Source organism: Aythya ferina (assembly GCF_964211825.1).
Source record: "Aythya ferina genome assembly, chromosome: 5".
Lineage (NCBI taxonomy): Eukaryota > Metazoa > Chordata > Aves > Anseriformes > Anatidae > Aythya > Aythya ferina.
The window spans coordinates 47888232-47906934 of record NC_140301.1 but is presented as its reverse complement, the minus strand read 5'-3'; the positions used below and the strand labels follow the sequence as shown (position 1 = coordinate 47906934).

The following is an 18703-nucleotide window of genomic DNA, read 5'->3' as shown; positions in this document are numbered from 1 at the left end:
CAAATGGAGAAGTAAGCTGCACTTTTCAAGTCTGTGGCTGTTCTGACCAGGATGAGCTCTCTGCTTAAGCAATGGGCTGAGTCCTAAATTATTTCTGATAGTTGGCAGCACAAGGAATACTCCTGTAACAATGAAATCTTAGGGCACAGGCATTGCTGAATGAAATCAGAAAGAAGACTTCAGAGCAGAACTTTTTTGTTTTTATATGCAAGTCTTTTTATTCAGTAAGGTTGAGACAGAAGATTTTGGGAGAAAAAAAAAAATTGTAACAACATAATAGATCTTGGGTACTATAATATGTCTAAAACATCTCAGTGGAATTTTTTCCAATATGTAACACCTCCCCTCCCCCCAGTGACAAATAAGACTGCTCTTCTCACCAAAGTTAAGGTTTGTGAACCGATTTGGATTTCACATGAGCACTAATGTGGGGGGATACCATTAGGCATATTGCGCTGCTGTACAGGTGAGTTGATACTAGACTTTTGACTACTGACTGCAGCTTGAAGCTCTCCTTGCAACTAAGGACAGCAGGATTTGACTTTTAATCAGGATATTTTAATTGTAACATGTCAGGAAGAGCTAGGAATTCTTTTCACTTGTTTAGTGCAGTTTTTTAATCTAATCTCTGGTTTTGCTTTATGATAGGAAAGGATTCCAAGAGGTATGTTTTTATTTTCAAATTCAAATATTGCTTAAAATGAGTATTAAAATGTTATCCTGTAGTATTAGGAACCTAAATAAAAGAGTTTCTGGTCAGAATGAACAAAAATAATATGATATTATTTTGCAATACAAGTTAAACTGAAGAAGCTATCAGCATTATTCCATATGAGAGAAATTACGAACTACATAGGGGTGTTGCCTAAAACTGTAGTATTGTGAAAGGTTTTCTTACTAACAGAAGTGAGAAAACATTCAGTCCTGATGCATGTACTATTCTCTTTAGGGAGAATTGGCTCAGGTCCTTTGTGACCCATTCTGCTTATTTACACTCTCATATAGTGTTCAGCTTTAATGCACTAAGAAGAAACTGGAATTCAGCCCAGACTTCCTTAAATTCTTGCTAGAGTTTATGTTAATTTCATCCCTTTTTTCTACAGTTATCTAACGGAAAGCGTGATTTCACTGTCGTTAAAGATCACCTAGTCTCCTGTTTTCATTTTCTTCGTGCTGTTATTATGCTTCTCAATGAAGTCTCCTTTCTAGTCATAATGAACACTCAGAGCATTTCATTGAGAAAAATGAGGAGTTAAATATTTTTTATTTCCCTAATCAAGACCCTGTCTTTATCATTAATGAATGCCAGAAAACAGGTGAAGAATTACATTAGAGGTAAAAAGGACATTGCCAAAGTGATTTTGTGATCACAGTCACTTATAATAATGCACTGAATGTTGGCATGGCAATCTAATTGCAGAATAAAGCCTGCTCTGTAAACCCAGTTACTAGTTGCATTACACAATGTTGATGTTGAACTGCTTCAGTCACAGTTGAGCATAATATGGACAGAAATTTCTAAAAGTCTATGGTCGTTATTGTGGAATAATTCATACAACTTGTCAGGATGGCGATTTTTACAATTTGATAGTTTTGAAACAGAAAACCACAGTGATTCAATTCTAGAAGGAAATTTAGCCTAGAAAAAAAAAAAACATGTTTTGCAAATAGAAGAAAAAAATGTAAGGTAATTTTTTATTCTATCTCTTTTGACAGTATCCTTTTAAAGGGAAGACTAAATCAAATTCTAAAGGTCAAATTCTCCTCTCATTCACATCACAATAGCTCCAGAGTTCCTCTACTGACTGTCAGAGAATCGCTCCAGATCTAAACATTTTTAGTGCAGCAGAACCTGGCTTTTCAAGCCTAGATGTTTCACAACATCGAGCCTAGATATTTCACAAGAACACATGTTAAGAAGTGATATTTAAAAGGAAATTGTTTTTCTATTCCATTAAATTAAATCTGTAGAAGGACAGAGTATGCTTTATAATGATTCCTCTTTTGGTTTCAGATAAGATACCTTCAGAAAACAGTTATGAAAAGTGTAAGACGGAAAGCTCAAAACAATCATTGAATTAAGTATGTGTCCAGAAGACACTCTTGATTTCTTCCAATACCACCGATTTTTTTATCCTGAAATCTGTATTTCACATAAATGGAGAAGTACAGGGCATGGAAAATTGATCTGAAGGCTAAACAGAATTTCTCCTGCAGTAGTCTGTTTGAGGAATGGAAAGAAGAGGAAGAAGGGGAGGAAGGGGAAGAAGGAAGGCCGAGACTGGTGCAATTCAAAGAGCCAAGATATTAAGTGGCAGCCCAAAAAATGTGTGTGAGAGGTCTTCCAACAGAAGGTATGCTTGTCACGTGCAGCCCACCCTCTGGTGACACTCTCCCTTGCTACTTCCATTCGATGCCTGTTGTTGCCGTATGTGCTGAAATGCTTCACACTGTGTCACTGGTATTTCTGTTACTGTTTTACCTGTCCACGCTTGTCTCTGCCAGTCTGTTATTCATAATTGCTAGGGCTCCAACCCCACCAGAGAATCCATTTTGCTTTGAATTAGTGCTCATTTGCCTCGGGTAGCCATTGGCAGTTTCCGACAGCTGTTTCTGCATGATGGCCAGTGACACTTTATTGGAGGCCAGGAAGTCTTTCATGGAGATCATCTCTCCTGACAGCCGGCGCCCATCTGTGTCGCTCTCGTTGACAATGTCAGTCTCGATGGAGATGTTTCTCCGGCTGCGCATGTTCCCCGGCATTACCACATTCCTCCGTGACCGAAATAATTTTCTTTGGCATCTATGGCAGCACCTGCAGTCCAGCTTCTTTAGTATCCAGTTTATGGATTGTTTGATGACAATAGAGATCACGTTAAATAAGGAGTAGATGCAGCAAACCCCCATGAGTATGAAGACAAAATTGCCAAAGCGGTAAAGGCCCTGGCTCTCATACTGGGTGTTCTGGCTGCTGACCAGATCACCAAAACCAATGGTGCTGAAGGCCACGAAGCAGAAGTAAAGTGAGTCAAAGTAACTCCACCCTTCAATTGGTGTGTACATTGCAGAGGCACAGCAGGAGATGATGAGTGATGCTACACACAAAATCAACATGACGTAGTACACTGAGGGCTTCCAGCCCGCCAGGCTGTCTGCCTCCGAGGTCCCCGAGCCTCGCCGGCCATCATGAGGGAGGACGCCCTTCCTCCTCAGCTGCTTCTCGTGGCAGGACTTCATGACATAGGCTATGACAGTGATCAGGCGCTCCAGGAACAGGTTAAAGAACAAGATGGTCCCTGCACATCCTATAAGGCCATAAAATATCAGAAAAATTTTGCCTCCGACAGTGGCTGGGGTGGTCATGCCAAACCCTGGAAGACAAAACAGAAGGGTTTTAAAAAAATAAACCTTTAGTTATCACATCAGAAGCTTTGTCACAGGCTAGACAGAGGAACTGGCAGCAAATCCCTGTGGCACAGCTCAGCTTGAGGAGATAAAGGACTTTCTTCCAAACTGTTACCTGCTTGAGTCTCACCTCTTCCCTGCAGCAAGGGGAAGGAAGTTCATGCATTTCCTCCAGAACCAGAATGAAACAAGCAAGAGCAAACACAAAGGAAAGAAAACAGAAGTTATTGAAGGTCTGGATTTTCATCTGGTTGGTAGGCTCAATCTGTTCCCCATTGCACCCTGGTTCATTTCTAGCCTTGGGGTTATCATACTCACTCCTTCCTTCTGATGCTGTTCTGCACAGGGGATCCAATCCAAGGATGACTCTCCCCTCACAGGCACAGGAGTCTGTCCCCACCAGAGCCGTACAACCCGAGATGAAGCCTTTCTGTGCCTCACTGAGCTAACTGTGGGCACAGATGGGACATAGGCACCCAGCATCACGTCCAACCCCAGTGTTGACTGCTTATTATCGGCCTCTTTTAAGTCAGCACTGATGAAGCTTTCTTATTTGTCCATGTCCTTCTCCGCAGCTAAAATCTGTATTTGGGACCTAACAAATATCTCCTCTGGTCTCATTCTCTGTCAAGGAATTTCTCAGGTCAGAGGTTTCCCTTATCTCCCTCCTTTCCCACAGCTTGCAAATAGCAATTTTGATTTGGTTAAAACTGCCGTTAAGACCTACTTGTTTTACCAAGAGGTTGCTGAAGAATAAAAAGTGAACAAGCATGTCCAGAACAACACTGAGCAAATTAGAGTAATATGCATGATAAATAAGTTTGCTGCTGTTTTATTAGGGTCTGGAGAAGATTAATAAGGGATAAAATAACTCATCAATTAAGCCAATCCTGGTAGAAAACAGCAAAATCATGTCGGACAAGAGACAGAGTTATTTGTTTCCCTCACTTTGCAGTTGTGAGATGCTAATTATAAAATAAAGAAATTAGGCTCTGGGAAATAAAGGAAATTGTATTTGAAGTGTGACACATTTGTGCTTGGAAGATAGACAACTACAGTGTGAAGAGACTGTGTTTCCCAAAGCTCCGAACTGCAGTCCTCCTCCCACCACTGGAGACCTGCTACCAGCACAGATCCCTCTCGGAGGCTGCTTCTGCTCCCATATGTTTAGGTGACAGCCCCTGTCCTCACCCCTCTGCATGACTCTTGCCCTGCAGAGTAGTGTCCCTCTGAGACACACACTCCAAACCCCAGCTTCCAGGGGACCTGGAGGAGGCTCCAGCCTCCTTGTCAAATTTCTCTGCTGGAGGGAGCTGGGCTGCTGCTCTCTGTAGTAGGAAACAGGGCAATAGAGAAATCAAACTGACAAAATGTTGTTCATGACAGCTTTTTGCCATTGTTCCTCCTGGCGCACAAATGTTTCCATCCACCTGCTTTCCCCTCCTTCTCCTTGAACCGATCCGCCTCTAATCCTAGTTCTGATGCTGACTTATTTTCTGTGCAGCCTGTTATACGCAAGTCATGACCTCCACCCTGTGGACAGACACGCAAAGACCGACAGCCAAGGGGAACCTCTGCAGCCGGTGGGATCTGCCCAAAGCGGCGGCGGGGAGGTAGGGGAGGGCTGCCACATCCAGGCTGGGCAGAGATGGAAGCTGGGCAGCCTCTGGCACAAGGTGGCCGGCAGCGGGGATCAGCGTGTGTGCCAGATGCTGTACAGTAAAAGCTCTGGCAAGAGAGATGCATTTATGGCAAACGGTGCTCACACCTGCAGCGTGGCATTATGCCTTTGGCTGCTTCGTCCCCACCCGTGGGCACTTCGTGTCAGGGGCTCAGGTTCAGTGGTCTCTGAGCTCACATCTGCCTGGGCAAAGACCCACCAACAAAGGCTTCACAAAGGCACCCAAAGAGGCATGGCAAGAAAGGCACAGTGAGCTATAAATACGCCAAAATGCAGAACATTGATCCAGGAGGCAGCGAGCCTGAGTGTGGCTCTATCCGGTGCCAGTTCCTCCTCTTCAGCTGCTTTGACCTTCTGGAGAAAATGTATTTTTTAAATTCACTTTTCTGTTTACAAATCTCAATATGGAGCAATCAATGCTAACATTTCCAGAGAAGCACTAAAATGGAAAACCTAAAAGCAGTATTACAATAAAGATATTAATTTTAGAAGCACTTTCCTTTTAAGACCATTTGTCAAAAGTGACCTATAAGCTTTTAGTCACAGAACTAATGTTAATTCTTGAAATGTCTTGTATTTACAAGTACTGGACGACACTGAGTCTGTTCAACTTTGACCATCACAGCTAAAATTAATCTGGTATATTGTATTACAGACTAGGACTTGACTGACAATAAGTAATTTTTTCTCCAAATGGACTCTTGGGGTGTTTGAAATTATTCATAAATCCAAGTAAATTTGGTGAACTGTTTCAACAAAGAAATGCAAGAGTGCAAAATGGTAAAAGGCTGAACCAGTTGAAATGAAAGAGACTGTTTTCTTTTGGTATTTTTGTGGCAAAACTTTTCATTTTGAAAGATCGGTCACCTTTTGGTTAAAATCTCTCAGTTTGAAGTAAAACAAATGGGAAAAAAATGCAATACATTTCAGAGTTTTAAAAGCTTAATAATCTTAAAATGTAATGCAGCATTTCACTAAGTGTCAAATTAAACCTACCAAAACTTTCATTATTTGTTTCATTATGTTTTCCAATACAACTTCAGGTCAAATTTTTTCCCATTTTTTCCACTGGCCATCAAGCCAGAAATCTCACTAATCTCTACTAAATAAATTAATGTTTTCAAAACCCCTTTTCATACAACAGCTCTGCAAACACTACCTGGGAATAAATTGCTTTCCTTGCTTTGCTTCTCTCTTTTTTGTTTCCAAATTTGTATAAGGAAAAATAAAGCTCATTCACAGACAAAAAGACGTGATAATGGGATTCATTCTTGTAGTAAAACTGCTGACAACACTGTGCTGTGCCAAGCATGAAGACCTATGGCTTAAATGAGTTCCTTCATTAAGTCAGTGAAAGCTCTCACATCAGACGCTGCCCTCTAATCAAAAGACACTGAAATAAGCCTGTTGGCTGCGTGCTGGGGTCATGCACATTACTCAGCATCGGAGGGGCTGTGAGCTCTTGTCTCTGAGAGGAGAGGTGCCTGCCCTGGGGCAGGTGTCTCCATCCATCACATCTGCTCACTGGGACACCAGCAAAAACATATTTATCCTCTCTCTTCTGCCTCAGATACCCTACAGTGCAATGGTCCAAAGACGTGGATTCCCTGCTTTGCTTGCAAAATGCCTTTTTGACAATTTGGTTATAGACCAGGAGGGTGAGGTCTGGGGTAACACTACAGCACTTAAAACTGAAATACTGCATTTTTTTTTTCTTCCAAAATATAATGTTAAAAAACAAAACAAAACAAAACAAAAAGAACAACCTGTCAGGTGTCTCCATAGAAGTGAGGCTCTCTTTGACAACCCCTGATGCTGCCTGTGTGCCAAACTGAGCCAGGGGGACACGGGCTGCGAGGCGTCCAAAGTACAACTGGCACGCTTGATTGAGGCAGCATTTCTAAGCCAAAATAATTAATTGAGTATCTGAAATACATCAATTTGGAACTGAAATCTCGGCGCAGTTGTAGGACACCTATTGATCTGCCTGCTGTCTTTCCCAGGTCTCTGCGCCATCCCAGGAAACCCACAGGTCTGCTGTTTGCCATTGCTTGGCATTTCTTTGCCATTGCGAGGCCATGGCTGTCAGCTGAGGGGTGCCAGCTGCACTGGGGCTTGGGACTTCAGTGGGAGCCTGGGCGAGCAGCGCCAAGCTGCAGGGCCACAGAGCTGGGTCAGACCCCTGCCTCTGACAGCACTGGGTGTGTGATGCTCAGAGAAAGGATATAAAGAAGCATGAATAAAGAAGAAAGTATGAATAGAGTCATCTTTCCCTGGCATATCTTCCCAAGATTCAGCAATTTAGAGGCTTTCAGGACATCACATTTAATAATTTATCCATCAATCTTGTCAAATTCTTTTTCAAATAATTTACACATTGGGTCTCCTGAGGCAGTAAGTTCTGCAATTTAATTATGGTTTGTGGAAAAGAAATCTTTGTCTAACCTCCTACCTGACAATCCATTTCAGGTTTCCTACCTTTTGCATTGTTAGCTGTAGTGATAATCATTCTCTGCTCATTTTCTCACTTCACCGCCTGAGTTTATACACTTCTGTTGTTTCTTTCTTTCCCACTTCTTCTCCAGTCTGAGGACTTCTATAGTATTTAGTCCTTAGTTTCTATCTGCTCAGACATATTACCAGTCCCACTGCCTTGCTTGTTTCTTTCTACCTTAGTACAATCCTTCAGAGATGGAGCAGGAAAATAACTATACACAGTACTTGCAATGTAAATGTACAATGAATTTATGCAGGACATACTGATGTGTCCTGCTTTGCGCTCTGTTTCATAGTAATTTCTGGTTGTCCATTTAATTGCTGTTGACCACCAAGCTGATGTTTTTAGAGGCCTACCCACAGAGGATGAGACTTCTTGCTCAACAAGTGACGGGCGTTTGGCTGTTATTAAGCATTTTTTTCCATGTGCACTATTTTGTATTTGTCACCACTGAATTTCATCTGTCATTTTATTACTTAGTTATTCAGTAATATGATATCCACCTGCAGTTCTTCACAGTGAAGTTTATAGCTGCCTACCCTGAATACTTCTCTATCTTATGTAAATGTTATCTATCTTGTCTTACATTGTTTATGACTGTTAAACGTACAGCTAGCAGCATAGAGCCTCAAAGACCCTGCTGTTAATGTGCTTCCATTTCAAAAACTGAATAATGATACCTAGACTTTTTTTTTTTTTAATGGTTTTTTATCAGTGATAGGAATTTACTTTTTATCCCAGCAGAATTTTATTTCTTTGGAGACTTTGCTGAGGACATTTGTGAGAGTGCTTCTTCAATGTCTAGGTAACCTGTAATTTTTGTGAGACATGACTTCCCTCCTGAAAAGCTCCATCATCTCTATCAAAACTCCTACTAGCTCTGTTCTTCTTTACAGTTTCCCGATGTGCCCCTATGGAAGACAGACTTTGTGGCTTATGGCTCCTAGGAACATCTTTGCATCCTTTTCTAAAAACTGTTGTCACTTTTGCTATTTATTATTTTCCTTGCACCAAAAATGATTTTAAGTTATAAATCACACTTAGTTAAGCAGCAATTTCATGTCTGAGTTCTTTTATAAGTCCTGAAAGAAAAACTTCACTCCTAACAATTTGTAAGAGGTTACTCCAATATGACCCATAGAAGAGAAACCAACGGCAAATATATAGATGGGAAATGCCTTAGAGAGCAATTAGAACAGCAGTGTGAACCATACAGCTGAATAGGGAAAGACTAAGAAGCCAAACTGCAGACTGAGAAGCAAATACAGAATGAAATTATGAAATCAGATGAAAGAGGAAATAAAAGCAGTGGCTGACACTTGCAGGTTATTTGAAAACACAAGATTACTTGTGATGAAGAAATAAAAACAGGAACTGCAGGAAAAAAATGCTAGTGATAAACATTTTTTTTATAGTATGAGGGATGCTGATGACATTTAATGAACTTTATTTTATAAGTTGAGTGACATTTCTTGAAAAAGAGTTATTTCGTGTAGAAATCAAGATTATAGTCAATCAAGCGAAAATCACATCATTTTGAGTTGGAAAAAACAAATGTTTTTATACTACCGAAGAGTGTTTCAATGGATTTGTTGGATGTATCTGTGGATATGGCACTGTTATTAACATTGATAGATACACATGACAAATCCTAAGTATGGCAGCATGGCAATGAAGTACAAATTTCAAATTTCTATTCTGAAATCAGCACAGTACTGATTTGCCTGTGACCCATGATCCATTGATTACTATAGCCTGATATATTTCATGTTATTCAGCGAGACTGAGAGACTACATTCCTTGTAGTTTCAATTTTCCTTCAATTATTGTCTTTTTTTTCTTTTTTTAATAGTGCTTAAAAAAGAATTTAGTTTTCTTTGCTGAATATACACGCTAATTCTGAATTTCTCTGTAGCAGAGCTACGTTTGCAGAAGTTGGAAGGAATTCAAACTCCAAGCAGAGTCAATAAAAATTTTCTAAAGCACCACACACCTCCTACGCAAAACAATTTTGCAGATTTCATCTTGGCAGCAAAAATTCTGTCTTGAAGATTGTTATTTCAAAGTGCTCTAAAATCCACCTGTAAGTTCAGAGTATATTGTATGCCTTTTCCAAAAGGATACAGGGATACTTAAGAAAAAGAATGATAGAAGAATTGTAAACATATTGACAGTGTAATATGATCATATTCCATGGTTTCCTGAAGCGAGTAATAAGGATAACCAAAGAAAAGAAAGCAGCTGTAATTCTTATCAATAGTCAATTTGACTTGTGTCCAACAGGAAGCTCTCCTAAAGATGAATAATCTGACAGAAGGTGAGTATTGACCAATATTAAGCAAATGTTATTCTCAATCTAACAGAAACAGGTTTATATCAAAATACAAGAGGAAACAAGCATTATCTTGCTATAATTAATCAACCCTACAAAATATCCAGTTTCTCTACTTTCTTTCTTCAATATCCTGGTTTATCAGCCTTTGAAAATCTAGAAAAGATTATTTATAACAAGCGCCAGCCTCCAGAAGCTGGGCGCCAGGACAAGGCTATGCAGTGGTCCCACCCAGCCATTCTCACCCTGCCCACGTCCCCCAGCCCCATCCCATCTCATTCCCCTGACGGGGCACAGCCCAGGGGACTTGTGCCACCCTTGCCCTGGTGTTCTCAGGAGGCCACAGCAAATGGCCTTGGCAAATCCAGATGTCTACTCCAGGCCAGTGTGGGTTCATCTCATCTTTTCTGTTGCAAACTACTCCAAAGCTACCAACTGCTGCAAGCATTTTTTTCCTACGTCATTACTGCACTTGCTTCCTCTGCCTGGTGGTGCACAGTTTGGCATGTGTTAATTCTGGATTTTCTGACATTCACAGGTTATACCAGTTAAACTTCCAGTTTTCATATCCTGGTACTCATGGTGCCATGAAGAACTATGAGAAACTGTTCATCAGTCCTAATCCTTCATGAATGAAGCCTGAAGCACCAAATATAATTTGTGTGTAGGAAGGCTAGGACAGACATATAGATTTTACATTTCATTTTGGATCATGAGATTGGGTCTTTCTATTGTCTTGCAAAATACCTCTTTTTTTTTTTTTTTTTTTTTTTTTTTTTTTTTTTTTTTTTTTCCTGAGAGGTTTCATTTCCTTTTTGAATGTGTGCTATTAGAAGTACAGCTCACTGCTCCTGCCTTCCCCACAAAGAGGAAGTGGGTAGAAAGAGGGGGTAACGCTATAGCAACAATAATGAGTCATTGCGATGCTAGAAATATAAATATCTTCATGAAATGGCTTTCCAGTTTAACCTACAATCAGAGCTCTTTGTGTTGTGGCTCTATTCCTATTGCATTTTCTGTTTATTTGATTAACTCTCTTCCTTGTTTTACTTTATCAACTCTACTTTGGTCATGACTCACTGGGGAAATGCTGAATTTCACCAGTGGAACAATCACAAGGAAATGTTTGAAGATCAGGAAAGGTGTAAACCAAACTAAATATGACCAAGATACTCAACTACAATGAGGAGATTAAGAAAACTGTAATTAGATAAGAGAAATATAGGAAGTCCTGGATAACTGCAAAGATGCTGACCCTCTTTCTTCCAGTACACATTCTGTGCTGAGCTATTTCTGTAAGGGTATGGTGTGCCTCTAAAAGAGAGGCAGGAAAAACCACTCTAAGAGAAGCTGTACTTGAAAGACTTTATTGAGAAAATGTCCTGTACTGTTCCCACAGTGTCAAGACACTAATAATGTGGCAAAATTCACTTCTGCCATAATAGTTTATTCTTATGCTCTCTGAGCAGGATAAGTAGTCCTAGCAAAACTAGTTCTTCTGGAGTAATCCTGTCACCAGCAGGAACGCTTCTAGGAACACTCTCAAACCACCTCACATCATTCCCCTTGTGACAGCAAGCTTATAATAGAGTCCTGTATTGTAAAGGAAGGAGGACAAAAAGTCTTTCCCAAAAAGAGAAGAAAAAGACATATTTCTGTGGTGACACACCTACAGTCACACATGTTGTCAGAAACACTTGTTTCAACTTCTTGACCTTCTCTCTAAATACAGAGGAAAAAATGAGCTAGCTGAGTCCTGAGTCCTAATATTAATTAAATAATTATATTTAATGAAATAATATTTTCTCAGGGACAGCCTAGTGTGCCATGATATGTATTTCATTGGCGATGGTATTCTGTTGTGCAGGTAGCTCCATAGTGGAGAAGGGCTCAGCCTGCTGGGAAGGCAGGGCCCGTATGGCTATAGCAGCACTGCTTTGTGCTATCTGTTCTTCTGTTTCATGATGTTCCTGGTGCCTGTGAGTGCTGCACCTCCTGCCTGGGCATCCTGAGTGCTCTGGGGAGCCGTAAAGCTGGAAATGCCTCCAGGGCTGTTAGGGCTGAGTCATATCCACAGATAGACCACTATGCTGAGTGACCGGCTGATGGTGACCTGGTACCCTGCCCTGAGTGGCGTGGCTGCTGCTTCATTCTGTGCCAGGCTACATTTGCAGTGTCATGCATCCAGCTCAGGAAGACTTAGAGAGATTGTGACCTTCTGCAGAACTCCTAGCAGGGGTAAGTCCATTCCTAAAGGGCAATAGTGACGCTGAAATTAATGATATAAGATGTTTTGATGAAGCTATAAATATAGTTACCCAAGTACAAGCTACACTTTCTCATATATCTTGAGATTTCTTCCCCCTTGAGCTTATCTGGAGAGTCATCAAACCTGGCAGAGAGCACTACTGCCACTGTTTCAAAGACTGCTGAATTACTTCCAAAGAAGTGAGGCCAAACCACGTGGCAGAAAAGTTTCTCCTTCAGCTCATGGTAGCAAGAGTTCAACCAGTAAAACCAGTAAATGAGTCTGACTCATTACAGCTACTGAACTGTCCTATCTTATTCAAACATCATTCTTAGCTGTCCACAATCATGGAAAACTACTATTGGGAAGAATTAGAATATTGAAGCTTGGTTTTAATGGTCCTTCTTGTGGTTCTACTAGGTTGGTTCATACATGTTCCTGAGCCACTCATGGCATGCATGAGCTTCTGGTGTGGCTCTCACACTTGGAGCTCAGGAGACTGCTGCCCTTGAGGTTTTGGGTAACCAGAGTACTTGGACCTGTGAAGCCAACAATATCAGGTTATCCTGAGACCCACCTGCATGTCCTGCCTGACTCCATCCAACAAAAGAAGGTGGGATCTCAAGATGTCCCCACCACCTCCCAAATTCAAACTAGGCCCAGAGTTCTCTGTCTTCAACCCTCCCCCCCCCCTCTGAAAACAGTAGGAGTCTGCTGCTTCTCTGCTGTATGAGATTTTGGTAGGATTAAAAGACAACTTTTAATGTCTTTACTCTCTACTTGTCTTTGGGAGGTAGAGAAAGTGGTTTCTCTTCAGAGTTACTGCCTTTCCCCAAGATGCGCACTCCATGCACATGTGTATGCACAGATGCACACTTAGGTACACCTATGCACGTGTATGTGTATTAGAATTTGACTACATTTAAGGTCTCTTCCAGCCCAAACCATTCTATGATTCTATGTTTCAAAACCTTCCTAAGTGTCAGCATCAGGGCAGCTCTGCCCCTTACACCCGGGCACAAGAGCACAATGAGACCCAGGACACGAGCTTGTCCCCAAGGACCCTGCCATGCAGCTGATGCCCCATGCCTGCGTGTCCCCAGCAAAACATCCACACCAATGCATATTCTGAAAAGGCTCAGAAAAATTTAGACAGGGATAAAGCAGGGGCTTTCTGACTATATTCCCTGGAGTCTTAGGTGAATGGCCCAAACCATGCTTTCTTCTGTTTTGTAAATCCTCATCTTTACCAATCAACACACCAACTTTCCAACACAGCTATTCAAACTACACCTTCCTTGGGCAGTCATCTGTGCATACAGGGTAAACAGATGGACCTGGATGTGAAGACTCAAAAGGGCATCCCAGGTTCTTTCAATGAGCAGGTCAGGGGGCCTGTTTGGCTTGGTCTCTTCCCTGGACCAATCACATATCAAAACTGGAAAATGATTACTCAAATTCTAGATTACTATGAAATGGGAACGATTATAATGTACAAATCCAAAAAAAAAAAAAAAACAAAAACAAAAACAAACAAAAAAACAAAGAAAAACACAAAAAACACACAAAAAAAAAAAAAAAAAAAAAAAACAACCAACCAACCAAACAAAAACCAGCAACAACAACAACAACAAAAACAGAGGAAGAATGTTGGCTGGTTTGGATAACATAGGCAAAATAAAAGAGAAAATTGTATTGCCTGTGACTATATAAAATCCTAAAATTGTGATTCAGTGGCATTTCCTTTTTATGTCTTTCAACAATCAAATGATAATTTTCCAAAACCTTTGAAGAACACAACACCAGCAGCAGTTCTGCAGACAGAGATGAGCATGGCAAAGGTGCTTGCTCTTAAACCAGTGCCAGTGTGCAAAAACAGCCGAACTGAAAGGAGGGAGATATGCTTTGAGGATGGTACCAGTCTCATGTTCAGCCTGTGATACACCAAGGATATAAAAGACTTGTGTAAGTGATTGTGCATAAAATTTATTTGCCTTCTGAAAACTGAATCTTGTAACACAGATGTAGAAGATCAGCGTCATGATGAGTGTGTGAATGGGACTTTGAGGGCAAAAATAGCAAAACTTTGGGGTTTTGAGTGATTTTGTTTTAGAGAACAGAAGGAAAGCTTTTTTGTTTTGCCTTTATTTTTTTTTATTTTATTATTTTTTTTGTTAATGTGTATGATAAAATGTCTGTATTTAACACAGTGGAGTTTAGCTCACAGGCTCACAGTGAGTCACTGTTGAAACCTGTCTGGAGACTTGAGTACCTGTTATTGCCATTCTTCTCTCATTTCAAATATATAAACCACATGTTCTGCACTGAACAGAAACATAGCTTAAGAAAAGCTTCCAATTTTAAGAAATCTATGAGGTTTATATGAAAAAAATGCTAAAGGGACAACACTGGATGTAAAATATAATAAAAATTCAATATTAATAGAAAATGTCTTTATGGGGCTGTTGATACCTTAGTTACAACGCCCTTAAATAATACGTGACTCTGTGAGAGACAGCCTCTGTAATTTTCATTATTTTAAGGCTTTTTTTTTTTTTTTTTTTTTTTTTTTGGTATAAGATAATTCATGGGATCTCTACCATTCTGCTTTATGTAATTAAGTTTATATTTTATTTAAGGTTCATGCCACGTCTTGTGTAACAAGTATACACTGCCTTGTTACAGTTCCATTGCAATCATAAATTCCACTTATAAATATTTTATACCTACCTTCTGGTTTCCCTTTATAATTTTTATGCAGTTTTTGAAGCCTGAGGTGCTATACCCAATGAATTTCCATCATCATTTTTAAGTCAATACACCCTGTGTCAGTACAGGACTAAAGCACAGCTAAATTTTGAGAAAGCATTGTTACTCCTTTTTTTATGGTTACTTTTTATGACTTGTAGAACAGTCATTTAAAGGCTTGTGTATTTTTTATGTATTCTTAAAACACAGAAACGTTGATTTTAATTGCATCATCTTGATGTTACTAACACATCTGTATGTTTATAAATATGTTAAAATATATTTAATATATAAATATGTTAAAATAATAAAAAATAGCATTCTCATCAGTTTTAATTTTAATCACAACAGAACTATTTTCAAATATTTTCAAATTGAAAAATCAAATGCATACACATTTGGATTTAAAGTCTTTGAGGAAGGAAATGTAACAAATGGCAGATTTGCTATGCATGTTTGGTTAACTCATAGCACCAAAAGAAGTCTCCATAAAGACATATTTATAGGAAAATAACTCCTTAAAATATTGGCCTTTTCTTTTCAGTCCCAGCACAGTATGTTCAGCAGAGAGGTATATAATGTATACATGGTATATATGAAGTGTCTGTAATGTTTGAAGAATCAAAATCAGACCTAGAGATCTCGAAGTGTGACTGAAACAGATATTTTAAAAAATTAATTTTTGACAGCCTCAATACATCTGAAGAGAAGATGAATATATTTATTTACATGCAAAACTGAAATATGCATACAATTATATCTGCATCAGATAAGCATAAGCATTTATGATGAATATGTATATATATATGTATATAAACCTTTTCTTCTGTTGAATAGTATACCTTGCTTACAACAAACAGTAACGTCAAGCCATAATTTGTCACGGCACAATAGTACTTTCTCAGAATCAGGACTGTAATGAACATTGCTTCAAGGGTATGTTTTTAAGCAGTCAGTCTGAGTAAATATGGTAACTTGAGCTATTAAGGAATAGGAACAAAATGTTGTGTGCTAATTAAGTTATGGGTTTATCTACACTAAAATTTTCCTTCTAAACAGTACAAATTTGTGTGTATTTTAAAGTTTTTCCAAGGTTAGTTTAAATTTTCTTTTTTAACTTTCATTCTTGGCATATATACACAAAGGACCTTATTTTTCTTGGAGGAAAAAAGTGTTTATGTAACTCCTGGAGGGATTTTTTTTCACCTAATACTGTAGGAAAGGTACATATGTTTGTAGCTTTTGTGAATTGCTTTTTCAGTCCAATATGTACTAATACATTTTTCCTCTGCTGTACAGCTTTAGTATTTTTTCCCATTTAGAGGTAAAGCTACTGACAATAAGGCAAGTTTTTTTTTTTGTATTCAACAGTGGGAAAAAAACAAGTGAGAATATGTGGTGTGTGTGTATTTTGGCAATATGAGGCTGAGATAACCACCTCAATGGCTTTTTGGTGAAGTGGGTTTCATAAAATTAATGCTCTTTCTTGTCTCTAGGTATCGACATGGTTGGAGCAATTTTATGTAACAGTGTCACCTGCATTTCAGCTAAAGGAAGATCTCTGCTGTGATAATTAGGGGAAGAGCAAGGGGAAAGAGAAGGGAAAGAGGAAGGGGAAGGGGAAAGGGAAGAAGAAGGGAACGAGGAAGGGGAAGGGGAAAGGGAAGAAGAAGGGAACGAGGAAGGGGAAGGGGAAGGGGAAGGGGAAGGGGAAGGGGAAGGGGAAGGGGAAGGGGAAGGGGAAGGGGAAGGGGAAGGGGAAGGGGAAGGGGAAGGGGAAGGGGAAGGGGAAGGGGAAGGGGAAGGGGAAGGGGAAGGGGAAGAAGACAGGACAGGAGAGATCTTTTACATAGGCTGAAAGGCAGCTGGACTCAGATAAGGAAAGATGATTTTTGGTGATGTGAATAAACAGTTTATGAGCACATGTGTTTGTGTGTGATTACATCTTCCTAACCAATTTCAAGCTTTATCTTGATGACAGAAAGGCAGCCTGGGAGGCATCACTACCAAAACCATCACATGCCAAGGGCCTTGGCATTGCTACCTCAATGTAACAGAAAACCTCAGCCGGAAAATGAAGTTAGGCTGACACTTGGATACATCAAGCTGAAGGACAGATCAAAGGAGCAAGTATAAAAGCCAGCACAAACACCACTTTAGTTCCTCAGAGACTGACAGACAGCCCCCAAAAAGCTAAGAAAATGACCAAAAAAAAAAAATATCAGAATTACAAAGCAGATGCTTCAGGGGCTACAAATAAAAAGCAAAGAACATGAGCTCACACCATACAGAAAGAGCTGTTGGTATGGTATGTAGTAAGATTCTTGAAATATTCTGCATAAAAGAAGAAGAAAATATGATTATTCTGATTAAAATTATGAAAACTGGCAGACAATGATGACAGCTATGTTAACAGAGACTGTGACGAATATTTGCCACTGGAGAGCTGGTGATGTAGCACTGGCATTTCTCTGAGCAATTGCTATGAGCATATGATGAAGAGCTTGAACATGTGTTTTATCAGCTTTGAATTTCCTACCCATTAACATGTATAAGATAGATCAAAGACTAGGATTTAGAAAGGAGGCAAAGGCTATTTTTCACCCTTTTAAACATTTTAAAAGCAAGAAGTTATGCTGGGGAGACTGATGGTTGGACACTTGAATAAAGAAGCTAGTTTTGTGAAACAGTGCCAGGCTATTCCAGAGAAATCCTCTACAAAAGAAGCATTGTTGCCACCAGGTGCAAAAATGTCAAGACCAACTAAAGATTCTATACAGAAGAAAAAAAAAAAAAAAAAAAAAAAAAAAAAGAACAACCAACAACACACAAACAAATATTAATGACAGCAATAGACAGCACAGTGGTTTTTGGTTTGGAGGAAAGAGTAAGTCTGGACTGTGTGAGATTGTGCTGGCTTCTACCTGCATGACAGCAAAACATACAGTTTAGTTTATGTCTGCAGTTTATGTCCACCTGGTTCAAAAGGCAAGGACCTGCTATGCCACTGGGTGGCTGTGAGAGCTGCTGGCACTTTTCTCATGGGTTTCCTAAACAAAAAGCACCTGCCCCTGCCTGTGAACCACAAAACAATGCCTCATGCAGGGACTGATTCTCTCTTTTCCTGCCTTTCTGCATGATGCCCAACTCCTGCTCTCTGTGCATCAGCTGCCTTACCCACATGAACAATTATAAAGCACCACCACAAGCATTCAGAGAGACTAGAATTGAATGAGATTACGGGATGTTAAAGGGTGGTGAAAAGCTACTGAGGACATCCCAAATCAGAGGATCGCTGAGGTTGGAAGGGGCTTCTGGAGAATGCTTATAGGGTGTGTCCAGTGGAACATGAAACTATCTGAAGGATAAAAGGGATATAAGGCTTTCCAGACAGGTATTTGCAGATTTATGGGAACAAAATCATACTTTAATTATGTCTAGAAAAAGAGACACCCATTTGTGAAAGATAAAACTGGGGTGAATCTTTTTAGAAGGAAAATTGCAAAACCATTTCTGAAATACTTTTGATCAAAGGTTAAACACACCTTGTAGAAGCCTTTAAGAGACTCTCAGAAACTCTACTTGGTTTTCTTCTGCTCTATGAGGTTTCTCTCTGCAAGTTTGTTAACTGAATTAACAGATTTTGTTTATGAGAAAGCACTATACTGTTGCTGAAAACATAAAACTTTTTAAAGAATCGCTCACCTCTGCCCACAGGTATCTGTAGCTGCCTGGTCCAACAAATTAGATACCTACCAGAGTTTGATACTCATGAGCCTCAAGGAAAAGTGA

At 39.8% G+C, this 18703-nt stretch overlaps 1 protein-coding gene across 1 annotated transcript in view; it reads right to left on the bottom strand.

Moving 5' to 3' along the window:
* Positions 1 to 1981: 1981 nt before the first annotated feature.
* Positions 1982 to 18703, bottom strand: part of KCNK13 (potassium two pore domain channel subfamily K member 13) — a 63030-nt gene continuing 46308 nt past the window's right edge. The window contains exon 2 of the mRNA XM_084522744.1: positions 1982 to 3371. Within this exon, the coding sequence (XP_084378870.1) occupies positions 2479 to 3371 (893 nt within the window). The 3' untranslated portion in view covers positions 1982 to 2478. The remainder of the gene's footprint in view (positions 3372 to 18703) is intronic.